The following is a 16,687-nucleotide window of genomic DNA, read 5'->3' as shown; positions in this document are numbered from 1 at the left end:
TTCAAAGCGGATTATGTCCTTCTCGGAAACTCAGCGAATTCTAGATTTTCCGACAGCTTTCGGCGCAATTAAATGTTAATTAAACAAGTTTTGTTTCAAATGATCAGAAATTCATCGAATTTAAACACAATAAAAATGCCAGTTTGAAACCCATTTGGGATTTGAAATTTTAGGGATGTTTTTTCTTGGCTGTGTTTCATTATTTCAGTAGCACGTTTCTGTTCGAGAAAGGGATCAAAGGTGAGTGGATTCTTTTCATTACTTTATGTAGAATCCAAATTTGAAACCGTTATTTTCCATCGGCTTTATTTTTTTGTGAGGGGCAGTAACTCGGATAAAGGGCGTATACTGAATACAAAATTTCCAAGAATAAATGAGACTTCGTAAAGAGTACAAAAAAATATAAATACATAGATAAACACAAGACAACACAAAAATATACCAGAATTAAGTGTACAGTTACGAAAGTACACAAAGAATAAACAAAAAAAAACGTGGACTTTTCACTACAATATTAATTTTTATTCAAAAACTGTCGCACCAATTCAGTGGTACGTTGTTGAGAAAAAAGTACAGATAACAGAAAAACTTTTGAAGAAATTCCTGTCATACTAAAGCTACAAACTTATTTTATTAGCTTTCTCAGTTTTCATTATTTTTTAATGTTTTTATGTTTCTTTCCCTTTCAAAGCGCTGAATCATTATTTTTAAATTTACTAACAGACTTTAGCAGTTTTTTTGAATTAAAAAAAATAAAATTTATCAAAAAAATTACAATGTGTAGATGTGCCAGCACTGGGAATTATTAAAGCATTTCAAAAATAATTCATTCTTACAATCACAACTGTTAGTCAATGTTGCTACATATATTTTTTTTTAAATTCGTTACTTATCAATAACTTGAATACAAAGCATCATTTTACTATTTTTACTTTTTTATGTAAGCAATTTTCTATCACACACCAGTGAGTTGAGTACCAGATATAATTTGTATTGTTGAAGAAGTCCGTTCACATTCTAAGTTATGCTCGAAATAAACATCTTTCAGGAAAGTAGAAAATAGTCAGCGAATGCATAAAGAACTAATATACTTTTATACAGAATCAACGGTGACTACTAGGTGAATGCAGCCCAAGATTTCAGAAAACGACAAGAATAATTAGTGATGAAAGGACTACAAAAAGAATAAACAAAAGAAAAAATCATGAATATTGCCCCCTCGTTTTTTTGTAAGCAATGTTTTTTCGAAGATTAACACGTTGAAAGGAAGATTTTGGCGGACGACTTACCTTTTATTCCAACGAATTAAACACAAAATCAATAGGAATAAAACTTAGAAAACAATATAAATCTTTATTTATATGAAAATGATATACATTTTAAGTACAACAATAATAACTCTGCTGTTTTTATGTAAAACCAAGTTATTTGTTTGTCAGGTTTACAATAGACAATAGCTACGAGTATATTATTTATTCTAATAAATATACGGTTAAGTGGACTGTTACATTCAAGTTCTAGCCTAGGGAACCCCTGCCTTTATATATTCCGAGGTAATAATAATTAATGATATTAATACAATTAATTTACCACACTATAACACTAACATTATGTCTAAATGTAACAAAATGGACGGTCAGCAACAATAAAACATTCGTCAAAGATTATAATTATTCAAAAAGTGGCAATATAACATGTATGTACCTATTGAGTATTCGTTAGTGTATGATTACGTGTTTTGCTAATTATTTTTCAATCTTACTAAATGCGTTAGTATAATACACTACAAAAGTTGTAAGTTTATCACAGTCTCTGATTTCACTAGCCCCTAAAAATGTTTCATATTAAAAGGGATTGAGCTGGCGGTATTCAACTTAACAATAGATAGATTTAAATTACGAAGCAAATACAGTTAGTTTGTATTACATTCAAACCTTATTGCACCACCCCAACCACCAAAAGTAGATATGTACAAAAAATGAGTGAAAATAAGAGTATCGCTACAACAATAAATATAATATGTACAATAACAACGTCCCGTATAACGCATGCAAGTATAGAGTAATAATTAAGACTAGCGTATGTTGGTGAAGAACGAAAACAGTAGTGAAGCCAATCTACTCAAGGATAAGTGAAGCATTTCGGTCTGTGTTAGGATTAGTTTTGCGCAGCTTAATGGTGGCAAAGTTATTAGACCTGAAAAAGAGCCAAAACCGTAAACCGTGCAATGATCAAAGACATGCAAAAATTCAAGAAAGTCAGAAAGTTATTTTCGGGCGGAAGCGTCAAGGCCCCACAAGTCATACCAAGGCCCGTACATGTTCCCGTTATGTGCCGACTTTTCGTCGTACTTGGTCCCGTATTCCAGCTTTTTCAAGCGCCTCTGCAGCGTCTCCCCGTACTCCATGAGCCCGTTCTCCTCCGAGTGGTGACTATTGCTCTTAGTCAGCTTCGTCCGCGGAATAATCTGCCTGTTTTCCGCGGCGTCCGACAACTCGTCATTGGCCGAGTCGTAATATTTTTTATCTCGGGGCTCCGTTTCCGAATTCGATCGGCGGCTGCTGCGGCCCTCCCGCCGCTTGTCCACGTCCGAATCGATACTTTCGTAACTTGGTCTAGTTTGTTTTTCGTTTGAGTTATTGCGTTTGGGCGCATCGGCATAATATCGGCGTTTTTCCTGGACATTAGTTTCATTATTTCTTTTATTGCGACTCTGATAGCGCTCGTTGTCGTCCGGCTCCGGAGATTCCACTCCGAAAGTTTTGAAGCTGTGCTGCTTCTCGTACTGGATCAGGTTGTGGTTGTCCGAGGTGAGATTCTTTTCGAAATTGTTGCGCAAATTTTTCTCCGCCACTGAATGGCGGTTGTTGCCGTTGTTGGGCGAGAACTTGCTCGATTTTGACAGCTTTTCCAGCTTCTTACCGATTTCCACAACGTTGGGAAAGTGGTTTTCGCGCTTGTTTACGTTCTGGTCGTCCACCAGAATACAGTCGTACGGATCGTCGCTTGTGATTTCCGAATCGGAATCGGAATCGCCCACGGAGGAGTCGTTATTGTACTGTTGCAAAATGTTCTTGCGATTAACTGTTTTCATAATCAGTCCATCACCATCATCGTCGTAAAACTGGTCATTTGCCGGTTTATTATTTCGCTTGTGGTAACCGTAATTTTCCTTGTCCAAGTCAGAATGTCTTGGTTTTTCCCTAAAGGATTGTCTCGCGTTTTCTACATTTTTTCTCTGCTCAACTTCCTTTCTATTCTCACTTTCTATATTTTGGTTGGCGTTAATTGTGCGATCTGAATCGTTTGATCTGTCACGACTAGGTTTTTTAATTCTCTCTTGACTATTAAACCTGTTCTTTCGTTTAATTTTCTCTTCTTCCACGTCCACAAGGTCCCTATGCCTCCACAAGGCCATGCCTTCTAAAATCTCATTATCCGAACTGTTTTTGCCAAACTTCCAGAACGACTTAGTTCTCTTAACTAGACCTTTACGCTCTCTAGTCGCATCCTGATCATCGGACATGTAATATCTGTTGTCGATCAAATTCCCGTGACTGTTTGCCTGTCTTACATTCTTTTGCACTGTGTTATTATTACCGTCACTGTTTGGCTGGCGACGGACTCTTCTGTGGTGGTAATACACACTTGTTACATAGTTTACGTACAAAAATAAATAAGCCAAGTATTAACAGCAAGTACCAAATCAGGCGGTTTACTTCAATTCCCAACACTTAAAAACGAGAATTTATCGAGGCACGTTTTTATCATATATCTTGCAGCATTCCGCCACTAATGGTGCAAGCTGCTGTGAGCTGTGACCCAGTTTATAAGCAACAGATAGTCGAAAGTGTGACCAATAACAGCAACCAGAAAAAAATACAGTTTGGGGAAGATAATTACAATTAAATTAATAATGCATAAACTCGGAATATCGCGAAAAATTATATTTGGGAGCCTGGACGCCCAAGTGGGGTCGATTGTATCTAGAAACAAAATTCGATTTAAACAGTGCAGTTGAAGTAAACGCCTAACAAAGTAATCGCTGTGCACTCGTGTTTGAAGAAGAGACGTGAACTAATCAGGCAAAATTTTATCAAACATTGCGTTTCAATTTATTGATTTATAATTCTGAAGGAAAATGTTATTAGTGTTATTACCTGCAAGTCTTGTTTTTCGTTTTTGTCAGTTTTTGTCCCCCGGGATTTCATTAAGCTCTGCCATCGATTATTTGTTCAAAATATGTACAAACTGCCAATAAGTTTGCGAAAAAGCAAGTTTCTTAATGAAAGGGTAAAAAACATCCAGTAAATGTCAGCTTCATCAATCACAATTACCTCCTGTAATCCATTGTGCGAATTCTACCCGTTCGTTAATTAAAACTTCGTTTCACAAAGCGATTTGGATAATTAAATCAGTTAGGTATTGAGTACCACTTCGGGAACATACTCGCATAAGGAGATGATGGCAGTTTGTTGTAAAATAATTATAATTATTGTCTAAGTTAATTAACACTTCGGGACCATTTATTGCCATAAATGCGTGTCAGTATTTTACATGAATTTACATTATTGTTAGAAAAATAATGATGCCAGAGGTGAGACAATTTTCCCCGATGGACCGCTTTTGAATAATTTTCCAATTCTTCCAGTTTTACTATGTTTATGTTGCCTATATTATGATTTTTAAAAAATTGAGGACATTGCCAATAGCTATACTTTAGGCTCATAGCCACATTGAGAGAGTGTAGGTAAAGCAGAATGAAAAAATACAGTAATTTATAAACATAAAAAAGCAAGAAACAAACCACAGTAAAATTTTAAACGGAGTTTTTTGCTTAAGAACGTTCAAACATTACATCAAATTTATTAAGAATCTTCATAATACCTGCTTGTAATTCCCCGCAAAGTAATTTTTTATCAGATAAATTAAAATTTTGATAAAATTTCAACATGTAAGCATAACGGTAATTTGTTAACAAAATTTATAAGGAAAACAAAAACGCGTATGGCCGCAGAGATAAGCTGCGGCTATTATTGGACTTTATATACTAATTTCCTTCTTGAATGTGCAGCACATGAATATGAATATGTTATCCAAGTTTAATTATCAACAAATTAAAACAAAATATCTTATCACTATTTACTCATTTATTAGTTTTATAACTATTTTTTTATTAGTAACATTTTAAGCCTTCTTAACGACAGTCCTCAAACTTGTGTTTTCGCACTTATATTATTAATATCTATTAAAAAACTGGACCAAGCACTCACATTCGATTTTAATAAATCCAGAAATACAAATGGTCGATTTATACCCAATATTATTGGTTTTGAATGAGTCAAAAAATCTACAATTATTAGATTTCTCCGTAATTATTTTAACAACAAGAGATGAGTCTGTCTTTGAAGTTTTTCTTTGACATTTTACACCCTACGTTTTATGCTAAACGATCTGTTAAATGCAAAGCAACAAACAGTGAGAGGAAATGATTAAAGAATATTGAAATGAACCTTGTATTTTAATTTTGGAGAGGGGTGATCATCTTTAAGTTAGGTCCACAGAGCGAGATGTCGTCAAAAATAAATGAAAACAAATAACAAAAGTGGTCAATTTCTGTATTTTTAAATAAACGTTATTTAAAGCAAAACGCAGTCTTTTGCCAAAGGTTTGCTAATTTGATAGCTGAAAAATTCCTAAATTGGGTTGTAAATTGTGTCATTTCTACCTTTTTGGAGTGTATTTTACCGCAAGTTACATTCTTAAACTGTTTCAGCATAAGTGTGACTATAGAATTAGAAAATTCAATATTGCTTTAATTAGGCACTTCTTAAAAATCAATAAATAAAGAAATGGTTAATTTTTTACCAAATTACTCGCCAAATTATCTCATACTTTTGTAGAAGCAAGTTCCAAGATTATGTAACAATATTTTCCTTGAGAAATGCCTCAAATTGTTGAGACCGGAATTTCCACATTGTATCCTCCTGAGTGCAGTAATTAAGAAATTCTGCAGACATTTATTCGTGTACGCCTGTACCGTAACCATTTTGCCTGATTAGCCGAAACTTTCCAACAAATTTAGCTCAAAGTGAAGCAAACCCGGACCAAGCAACGAAACGCCCGCCGTCCCATTACTTACCTCGCCGGCAATTTAGTTTGTCCAGAAATGGAGTCGTCATCTGAATAATCAATCTCTGGTTGTGGCGGCGGATCGTTGCTGAACCCGGAATCGTTACTGCTGTGTAACGATACGTTTCCGACGGGACCGCCGATTTTTCCGCTCTTGCTTTGCAGATGCAGCGGCAGAGGAGCGCCCGCCGTGGGCCGGTCGGCCCTGGCGGGCTGGGGGTGCGTGGAGTAGGTTCCTGTGGGAGGTGTCGAGAAACTAAAGGTGGATGTTGATGATTTTATCCCTGTTTGGTACGGGGATTGGAAGCTAGACGTGTCGGCGCTGGACTTGAAGTTGGCACTTTGTGATTGTGAAATGCCGATCTTCTGGAATGGCAAGGAGGGGGTCGGCACCGGAGCCGGCAAAGCCGGGGGCGGAATGTTGTTAGAACCGATCGCTCGCCGAATCTGAAAGGAATCGATCGTGGAACAACGATTGGAAGTAATACATTACAATATAACATTGCAATGTAATTACTTTTTTCCACATTTGTTTACACGAAGAAAAGAAATTCCGACATTTCCAAAATTCAAAATAAATTGAGAAGAAAATTTTATTGAAGCAATTATAACAAGCATGTCGTTCTAAATTTGTTAGTAGAATGTTTTCGATATGTGTTTTGCTACTTTTTTTTTAAAGCCACACCACGGCAATGCATTTCTAGAAGAACATTTGTTTATATTACGTACACAAAGCCAGTTTTTTGATCCTTCGAATGTATTTTTAGTATCGAAAAAAACCTAACATTCATAAAAGTCTTCACTATTTCCCGTACTATGTAATGTAATTAATTGCTTTTTGAGTAATTAATAATGAAAATACGTCATTTAGGTCGTCTAGTTAAGCACATTAACAACCATTTTTCAAAAAATGGTTTTCCACAAACTGTTTTTGTTAGCAAGTTATAAACAAGGTAAAAGCCAAAAATTTCCAAAATCTACCAATTTTTTTAAATTCAATTTTGTCTTTTGGTTTTTTGTGCAATTTAGAGCGAGACCGAATTTAAGTTGATCGTTTTTTATACAATTCTTAGTTTTAGAAAAACAAGATAAACATTTTTAACAACAAACACAAACAATTAGATCTATTACTTCTGGACCTGGAGCTGGAACATGTTGCATTATCTAGTTAATATGCAATACGAGTATAACCCCAACTTTGAGCATTAAACGGAACAAGAAAATTATTTACAATAGGATATAATTTGTTTAGAAGCATACTGTCTCTTAGGTATCTAAACTCATATTTTTTGATTTAACCGATTTTGCAACTAAACTACACAGTCACTTTTTGTATGACTTTTACGTTTTACAAATAAAAATATTATACTTTAATACAAGAACACGACATGGCGTGCTACAAATTAAACGTCTCTGTTATCCTTAGTTTCATTAACTTTGTCCCACGGCTTTATCAGATAGCGCAGTTGTTCCTACATTCTCTAAGTCTTAACATAATTGAAATTAAAAAAATGCTGTATTCCTATTTTAAATAACCATGAGCATAAAGCCAGCAAGAAAGTTACAATTAGGTAGAGCGTTAAATTGTCAACAGTACGAGATAAAGGTCTTGCCAAGAATTTATTAAAAACTATTTATTTTTTTTTACAATTTGCGTCCCACATTTTTCACTGTGAATATAAATGAAGATACGAATTTAATTGTTCTGTAAAGCGGCCCTTAGGCTCGGTTTCACAAACTTTGGTTAAATCTAAATGAGCAATTAAAAACATTCCTGAAATATAAAAGGCAACCTCCGTACGATGATTTAACAATCGTTTAATCCTTTAAAAAGGAATTCCGTCAAAATGCGGTATTGTGATTGGTCATTTCTATAGCAACGAGTTTTAAGAGGCTGTTAAAATTGATAAATTTTTAGAGAATAGGCTCCATTATCTATTAATCTTAAAAAAAAATTAAAATTGTTGTTTTTACTTGAAAGATCTAAGTCGAAAATCGTTTTGTGTTGTGTTATTTTATTAATAATTCTCATTTGCTATCAATGCTATCATCATCAAGCACATTGATAATACATTAATATAGTAACATTTCTTTCTATTTCATTTTATTTTCTTTAAGTTAACATTTGTTGTCTACTACAAACACTATTATAATTTTGTTATTCATTTTCCTTTGTTTCACCACTGTGTTTAGACGCATACTACGAGAACTGTTCGTATTTGTACTGTTTGTATTATTGTAGTCAGTTATCAAGTCCATAACAGTTGAAATCATTGCATTCCAGGTTAAGATTTATATTATAATATTATTCTATTAATTTCATTTTGTGCTTCTTTATCAATTTGAGGTAAGTAGTGTAGATAAAATATTACGCTAAATTAATCGGGACTATTATTTATCAGGCACATTTTAAATCAATTTTAATTTTAAATTAAAATCAATGGAGCAAAAACGTCGTTTTGGGGTAAGAAATTCAAGCATACAAGCTCTGAAGTTATTTCAGTTGAGTCTTCGACGCATGAAGTTAAAGATGAGATTCGAAACAAGGGCGAAAGTATTTGTTCGCAGCGAAAAGGTGGGAAAAACAGTAAAAGCTAATATTCGCAAAGTTAGCATACATCCGTTTGATCCTCGCATTAATTTTTGGTAATTTAGGACGAGTGCAAGTGATTCTGGAGATTCCGATGACACAAGGCTGAATGGAACTGGGTATTTAATGATTTTTTTTTCTTTTGAAATACTTGATTTTTTTTAATAAATCTTATAAAAAGGACCGACCCCCATTGTATTCTGAAGTGGCCTAACAAAAAACCGAGGCAAAATGCGAATTTTAACTTTTAACTGAAGTACCTTGAAAAACAAGGTAGATTTGATAACAAAATTATGTTTGCTGGACAAGTCCATATAGTTTTGCTTTTTTTAAACATACCTCTGGAAATAAGAGCAAAATGCTTAAAAAAGTGTTGTTTGCTGCTAACAATTGGTGGTGATATATGACTTTGTATCTTACCTCATGCATAGATAAGTAAAACTGTTTTCCTGCAAACATAATACTATAACAGCAGTGGTATGACTAATACGAGCAATAAGTAATTTTTCTTTTAATTTTTTGAAGTTGATAACTAATTTTTGTTCTAAATATAATTATTAGGGAACTACAGCTTGTTATCGTTGTACTTATTAGGCTCTTTAATTGCAAGTAATTTTATTTTTCAATTTTACGAAGTTTCATATTTCCACATTTTACTCAAGGGTGTAGTAAGTAATCTGACTAAACCTCATTACAGCCGGAAAGATGATTTTATGATAAATGTATGCCAGCAATTTCGTAAATTGTATGAATAAAATTATCTATATAGACAACTTCAAGTGATTAATAGGAATTACTTAACACTGATTAATAAATGCATTTTTTCGTAGAAGTTTTGGTAAATATTGAAAATATGAATTCTTAGATAATATACAAACCAACAATTCTCAGCGAAAAATGGACTAGTTAGATACACCCTAAAGAGAGAACTCTGAATAGTTTCAAGTAGATTTAATCCTTCTCATATTGTTCACCTTAATAGACCAGCTCTGAACGTTCAACAATTTAAAAAAAATGTAAAAAGGCTAAGATAATCAAATTGAAGCAATAATACGCTGCAAAAAAGTGCTTCGTGGCAACTAATACCTAACAGAAGTAGTAAACAATTTGTTAAAATAATAGTGCTTGTTTTATTATGCAAAATCCAAAGCAAAGGGTCACACTTTGTGAATGTACTTAGTGTGCGGAATAAATTACTTTCGGAAACTAATGTTTCGAATCAGTGTCGCGTAATCGGCGACAGGCGATATTCATGCAAACGCAAGCAGAATAAATCTGCTGGGGTCGATACGTGTGCAACTCTGGCTCTACTCTACCTGTTTAGCGTTATTGGAGGATCTATGCAAATGGAGGGTGTCGCCGAACATACGAGGGGCTGGAGGGTCTAGCGTCGAATTGTTACCCGAAGGAGAGCCGGAGCCGCCGAGCGACATGGGGTTGCCGCCGTTTGTTGGCGTCTGCTGACTTTGAACAGATCCACCGGCATCACTGCGATGAGTTGGCGACCTGCACACAAAAATCCCACACCTGAACCACCCATAATTGCAAAGAATTTTAGTATTTTTTTATTGAAACAACTTTTATTAAAAATTGTAATAAAAGTTCTATTTGAAAAGCAGGTGCCACTAGGTTTGTAAGTGATATAAATGGGTGCTGTGCTCTAAAGTACCGAATGTAATTATAATTAAAAAATAGTACAAAAATAATCCATGTCTTATTTTTCACAAATTTAATTGGCCCAGTCAGTAGGTTCTTGAACATTTAAGTGGAACTTCAAGTAATTTTGAAAAATGCAGTATCTAGCCAATCGAAGAGACAATTGTTTTAATAAAATCTGTACCCAGCAAGCGGTGTCATTGGCAAACGTTTCCAAACTATTTAATGTTGCCAAATGAGTTTCTGAATCACAGGCCAGTTTAATAGAAAATTTAACTGAAAACACGGTAGCTATATACTGTTAGTGATAGATTAATACTCAGCAATCGTAATTAACAATAAAATTAGTAATTCCAAAGCTCTCATTTAGTTACAGCCACACAAATAGAAAGGTTTAATTTTCCATATTTTCCTCAAAGCGATGCGTTTAATCAAAATTCTACAACAACCACAAACATTTCTATATTAAATTTTCTAACCGAAACGCTAAAATTGCTATATAAACAAACATAAAATGTTATAATCGCTGAATCAATACCGTTTGTAATGAAACTGCCTCACAACATTTTTGGCAATAAAACAGTTCTAAGGTATTCAACAGTTAGAATAATTTTTAAGAGAAAATGTGTCTAAAAGTTGGAAAGCGGATGAGACAAGACTGGCAAATTTGTCAAAAGCGCCTTTGCTGACTCGCCATGTTCCAACATTTTAAATGAAAACACGTGGACTCGTTCGAACTCGTCCTGCCTCGTGCGTGTATTGCCTAAAATGTGCACGCGGCTTTCCACATACTATGGAAATCGATACCGAATTCTGAATATGTTTTTATGTCATGTAGTATGTTTATTACTGAAGATGGAAAGTGCCGTTCTTGCTATAATAATGTTACGCTAATTCTGGTGACAATGTATCTGGGCTTTTAAAGCGGCGCAGAACTGAAAGCTGCTGTAATAAATTCGCTTTGGGAATTTCATGCGTTGTTTAACTCGCGAACCTTAAAAGAAGCGGCTTATCGGCACAAAAATTGCACAATTTGCGATTTAATGTATTGATACGAAAGAAGTATTAAATGTGAGATGTCACACAGGGAGTGTTAGTAACATTTCCCGTAGTGGAGCGTATTAGTTAACCCCCAGCGCTTCATACTCGAAAACTAATACTGGCAATTTGCGAATTAGTTGGGAAGATGTGGAAACTAGCTTACGTGGTAGGATCATCTAGAAGTTCAGTGTATGCTAATGGGAACCATCCACTGCATTGTGTCCTCAAGTTCTCTCCGAATTGCCAGCCCTTATTTCGCTCCCCTATCAGGGCGATGAGATCTCCTTCAAGAAAACTGAGTTGATTATCTCCACTGGAAAGGTAGGCATAAAGCGCTCGAGCTAGTTGCGTTTCCCACTGCGGTGGCGGTGGGACAGCGATCGATTTGGGCCGATGGGCTGGAGTGTGGCCCTCTGGAAAAAGATAAATTTTCCGGGAACGCTCCCAACAATGTTGGTAATCACCGTGTGCAAGTGAATGTGTCGAAGAATTTAAATTATACTCCGATTTGGCCCTTGATAGCGTCGTCACTGGGGACCCGACGTCGCCGATTGAACGTATATCAAGACAGGACGCGTCCATGCTCTTGGTTTTCCGTAACTGAGAGCTAATACTGATTCGATCGTCTTCGAGATTGGGACTCCTTGGGTTCGAGTACACGTCCTCGTCCTGCCAGACTGATATTTGCTGCAAACTTTCGCAATTAAATGGACATTCTTAAAGTTATGAAAGCGATTACCCTTAGTCTGTTTGTGAAAATGTTTTCGACAGATTCCGGAAGATATTCCCTTGTTTTGGCAACTTCCGACCATTTCTCCAGATTTTGTTGGTATGCAGCCAGTCCGTGATTGTGAAAAGATAAATAATGTTTCGCCAGAGAGCACTGCCTTTCAAGAACAAATCCGTAACGTCTGCGCTCCTGGGTTATTGCCTGGAATAACTCATCTATAATAACATCGCCACTATTTGAATATGAATCGCTGATCTTACGTTTTTAAGACTCTGCTCACAGAAAGCGTCCAATTTAGTTTTCTCCTCTTCCAGGACTTGCATATTCTACAACAAAAACGCGATCCTTCCACTTCGCTCCCTTTCCTAATTAAAAACCAACTAACCTTTAGTTCCTTATCCATGGCTAGTCCCGTTTTTTGCGAAGTTCTCGATTTCTTCCGTTGCTTTTTCATCATAGCAGCGGCTTTACTGTAAGTCTCCGACCGCTGCTTGTGCTGCTGTAAAAATCTCTTCTGCTCGGACTAAAACAATAAACTCCAATTTAGTTCTTGCGTTGATTGCAAGCCTGAACTTTGTGCTAATGCGGAGCCGTAGTGAGTTAATTCAAATTTAATTGCGGCTATGAAATGATTCGTGTAATTACCTGTACAACTTTGGTATCCTTTTCCAAATTGGTCTCGAGTGGAACGAGCAAGTCGACGTAAAATGCTTTAAGCTGGAAATATTCAAAAATAAATTCAAGGCACAGACACTGTGTAATTAATACAAATATCATCCGTTTGCCGGCTGAAGGAAGGCAAATATTAATTAGCGATTGCACGAAAGTTGAGTGAATAAACATCAAAACAGACCTTCCTTTTTCCTTAATCAAATAAAGTGGGGATGCTCCAAATTGCAAACACCTCTTTACAGTATTTGGGCATCAAGAGGAACAAACCAAATCAAAGCACGAAAAAAGCCAATAGAATGTGAGAAAATATTTTAATTAACTGCTTATTAGTGATTTCAAGTCCGGTCCGTGTTTAAAAAACAGAAACAAGGAGTGTCAGAATCAATATCTCTGGCCTTAAGCGCGTGCTTTAAAATCGGATTGTTTTTTCTCAAAACCCTTGCAAACAATTTGCACCCCCGGAAAAGTTGCCGACTGCCAGGCTGTGGCAGGCAAAGGACTTATGAGTGTTTTTGTGACGTCCATGTTCTGGTTTTACTGTAATTTTATTCGCGGTTTTATTTAGATTGTCCGCTTTATAGGACAGTTCTCGCCCCGGCCGTAACACAATTATGTCCTCGGAATTAATTGCGCGCCACCTCTACTGTTTTAATTTCAGTTACCTTTGTACACAACTACACAGCGGTTAAATTTCGAGTCCTGAGCGCGCGACCAAACATTCCAGAGTTTGAATTTGAGAACACGAAAAAATTATCACAAGTATACTTACTATGTTCATTTGTTGGTCTTGAATCTCTTTGTAAACCTCGACAATTTTCATTAGGGCGGCTCCTGAAACACCACAATAAATCAAGAAACGTTGTCGAATCGCAAATAATGGAATTGTTTAATTATAGCTCTTAATGCGGTTCAAAGAGTAAAAAATACAGCTAATTTCGTATTCACGGTTCCATTAGCATATTTTTATCTTAGTAAAGTCTGCAAAACAAGTAGGGGATGCAAATGCGCTTGGGGGCGGTTTTGTTTCGCTGGCGGGCTTTCTATCACAACATTGGGGCATGCAGTGACCCCTTCAACCCTTGTTTGGCAAGTCATTTACTAGCGCCCCGTCGAGTTTGTTCAAATAGTAACATTTAATGGAATACCGGATGTGATTGGGTCGGCGATTTAGGAGGGTGGCTTTTAAAAGGCACTGTTTAGTCAAAAAGTAACTTTGTGTTTTCGCTCAAATTTATTTAAATACTGTCTGAGAGACGGATTGAAGAGAAGACAACTTCCATGAAAGCAAGTTATCGATTATTGTTACAAACAGCAATAAAAGTGAGCGGCGGAAGCTCAGTCGCGTTTATTTCAATCGGGAAATTATGTAGGTTTTGTGACTTGTGACGAGCAATTGAAACTCGCGTCTAAATATAGAGCGAGATATATGAGCTTTTCATTTCGGATTTTCGACAATAACACGAGCTCTCCTCCTGAATGCAAATTTAATAACTTGGAGGTGTTTTTAGGAGAGTTAGTGTCTCGTTGAAGCTTCATTTACTCATTTTGGTCGCCCTCAGTGTTTTGTCCGTTCCATCGGCAGCCGGCGCATGCACTTTGTTAGGGGAGAAGCTTTCCCGGATCGTCGTTTTGTTTTGTTAAGCTTTTCCACCGCTCTCTTACAGAAGCGTGTGCAGACTGCTAAGATAAAATCCTTAATATATCGTGAAAAGGTAAATAAAACCTCTCACATTCTTCCACTGTCTAAGGGAATAAATGCTCACAATCGCCGCTCTTCCACTGCCTGCTTTCTTTAACGTCCTAATAATGAAATTACCTCTTGAATGAACAACATTAAACAGCCTGTATCGTCTCCCCTTATTTTTGCAGAAGCCCACACCACGTGATTTATTTTAGAGCCTTAACGTCACGTCCAATAATTTGTCAAAACACAACGGAAACTTTCGCGAAAAACAAATTCGAATTTATGGCACTTTAAACGAAACTTCGGCACAATATGATTATTTTAATTTATGTAATTTTAATATTTCCCTCCCCGAAAAAAGCGTGAGGTCATTCCCCTCCTTGTGACTGAAAACAGGATAGTCACCTTTGGGCACTGCGTCTCACCCTCACATAATCTGATTGCATTTGCAGTCTAGCATTAATCAAATTAAAAATTAGGTTGGTATATTAAATTATGAGAATCATCCGTCGACGTCCCAACGTAAGAGAGCCCTTAAAAACGCTCCAAAGTTGAATAATCTAATTTGATGTTGAAGTATGACCCAATCCACACTTCCGGACGAATTAGCGACGGAATAATTTTGTTCAGGTAAGTTTGTAGCCGGCCTGAGACACGTTAGGTAAACTTGTGGAGTTGCACAAACTGTTCGCGAACGCTCTCCCTAAAGTAATCTAATAATCGGGGTTGGTTTATCTCAGAATCCCTGTGCAAACTTACTGACATTAACCCCTTCTTTCGGTTTGTCGTAAACATGCTTTTCCTCAAATAATGAACTTCCCTTGTACTGTATTTCGACGACAAATGCTCTGGTACTAATACCAGGGCAAAAATAAAACCACAATTTTTGTGCAGAAATTTCAAACACAAACGTTTCGATCCTTTTCAGGATCCAACATACATACAAACTGATATATTAAGCGAGTAAAATAGAGGAAACTTTGTGGGTTTTTGCATCGCAGAGTTCTTGAGAAACGTTATCCCTTCAGTTTTTCCTTTATCCATCTCTGCGATTGCTTTGCATTAAGTTGTTGCTGAAAATCCTGAAACCGTTTTGATCTAAATCAGAGACAATCAAATTAAAAGATTTCGTCGCGGCGTCAAGCTGATCCTGTTTCGAATGTGGTCAAGAAACAATTTTTCCCTCGAGCTTTCCCCCTAATATATTAACTCAACATATGACTTGCCACAAATCATGCGTTTAGTTCGCTCTCTTTTTGTGCTAGCTGTAGTTTTCAAGGCTTATAACGGTAATACTCCTTTCATAAATTACGATTATGATTCAGGTTTAGTTATAATAAAAAAATTAAGGGGTTCGATCACCGAAAGCTGAAAATTCTGTACTTAGAGACGTGACCTCTTGCACCCTCCAAGGGCGGTGTTTCTCCGCACGTTCGATTTGTATGTCTGTTTCAGGAAAAACTCTCTCAATAAACCGAAATTAATGTGATTGCTAAACGGTGTATAACGTCGGTTTAATCGATAATCGAAAATGAGTTTATCGTGATTTACGTCTCCGTTCACTAAGTAGCAATATAGAAAATAAATTGAATCAGAATGAAATTTCCAATAAACGATCTGCCGCTCGCAGAAAACGGTGTTACTTCCCTCAACTAGCAGGTGTTATATTTGCAGCGCGATACTTTTTAATTGAATTAAGAAAACCTTTACAGATGAGACGAGCAGCTTTCATTTTGTCGAAATACGTGACGAGATTATTTTATCTCCGTTTTTTAATTGGGCGAGCAACCAATCAGAAAACTGAAATGAAGCGATTTAATCTGGTGTTTGCGACAAAAGGAAAGCTCCGAATGTGTTCTTTTTGAGGTAAGCTTTTGATTACTTTTGGAGCGGCGTCGGATATTCGATCTCTTGACACAAGACGAATTTGTATTTTCTTGTCGCTGTCCTAATTTCCCTCTCGAATTATTTTCGCGCGACGCGAGTAAAATACCAATAAAGTTCAAATTTACTTGTTCGCTAATCTCGGAATAAATTAGCCATTTATCTGTATGATCAAGTTCGGAGGTGCGAAAGTCGAGTCTGTGACGGATTCATAATTTCCCGCGCCACTTAATATAATTTTTTCTGGCAATTAAAACTTTCTATTGGGACGTCTTGCAATTATTTGCAGATAAAACTC

At 36.2% G+C, this 16,687-nt stretch overlaps 1 protein-coding gene across 2 annotated transcripts in view; it reads right to left on the bottom strand.

The window, feature by feature from the left end:
- Positions 1-1,333: 1,333 nt before the first annotated feature.
- The window catches only part of IRSp53 (Insulin receptor substrate 53 kDa), a 39,857-nt gene continuing 24,503 nt past the window's right edge, over positions 1,334-16,687 (bottom strand). For both annotated transcript variants that reach the window (XM_008192787.3, XM_064354946.1), the window contains 10 exons: positions 13,591-13,652; positions 12,795-12,866; positions 12,535-12,672; positions 12,410-12,475; positions 12,159-12,350; positions 11,884-12,106; positions 11,583-11,832; positions 10,039-10,228; positions 6,143-6,579; positions 1,334-3,629 (listed from right to left, as the gene is read on the bottom strand). In XM_008192787.3, the coding sequence (XP_008191009.2) occupies positions 2,267-3,629; positions 6,143-6,579; positions 10,039-10,228; positions 11,583-11,832; positions 11,884-12,106; positions 12,159-12,350; positions 12,410-12,475; positions 12,535-12,672; positions 12,795-12,866; positions 13,591-13,652 (2,993 nt within the window). In that variant the 3' untranslated portion in view covers positions 1,334-2,266. The remainder of the gene's footprint in view (positions 3,630-6,142; positions 6,580-10,038; positions 10,229-11,582; positions 11,833-11,883; positions 12,107-12,158; positions 12,351-12,409; positions 12,476-12,534; positions 12,673-12,794; positions 12,867-13,590; positions 13,653-16,687) is intronic.

The sequence above is a fragment of the Tribolium castaneum genome, chromosome 1 (assembly GCF_031307605.1).
Source record: "Tribolium castaneum strain GA2 chromosome 1, icTriCast1.1, whole genome shotgun sequence".
NCBI lineage: Eukaryota > Metazoa > Arthropoda > Insecta > Coleoptera > Tenebrionidae > Tribolium > Tribolium castaneum.
Note: the sequence above shows the minus strand (reverse complement) of the source record. Positions and strands in the feature narration are given on the sequence as shown.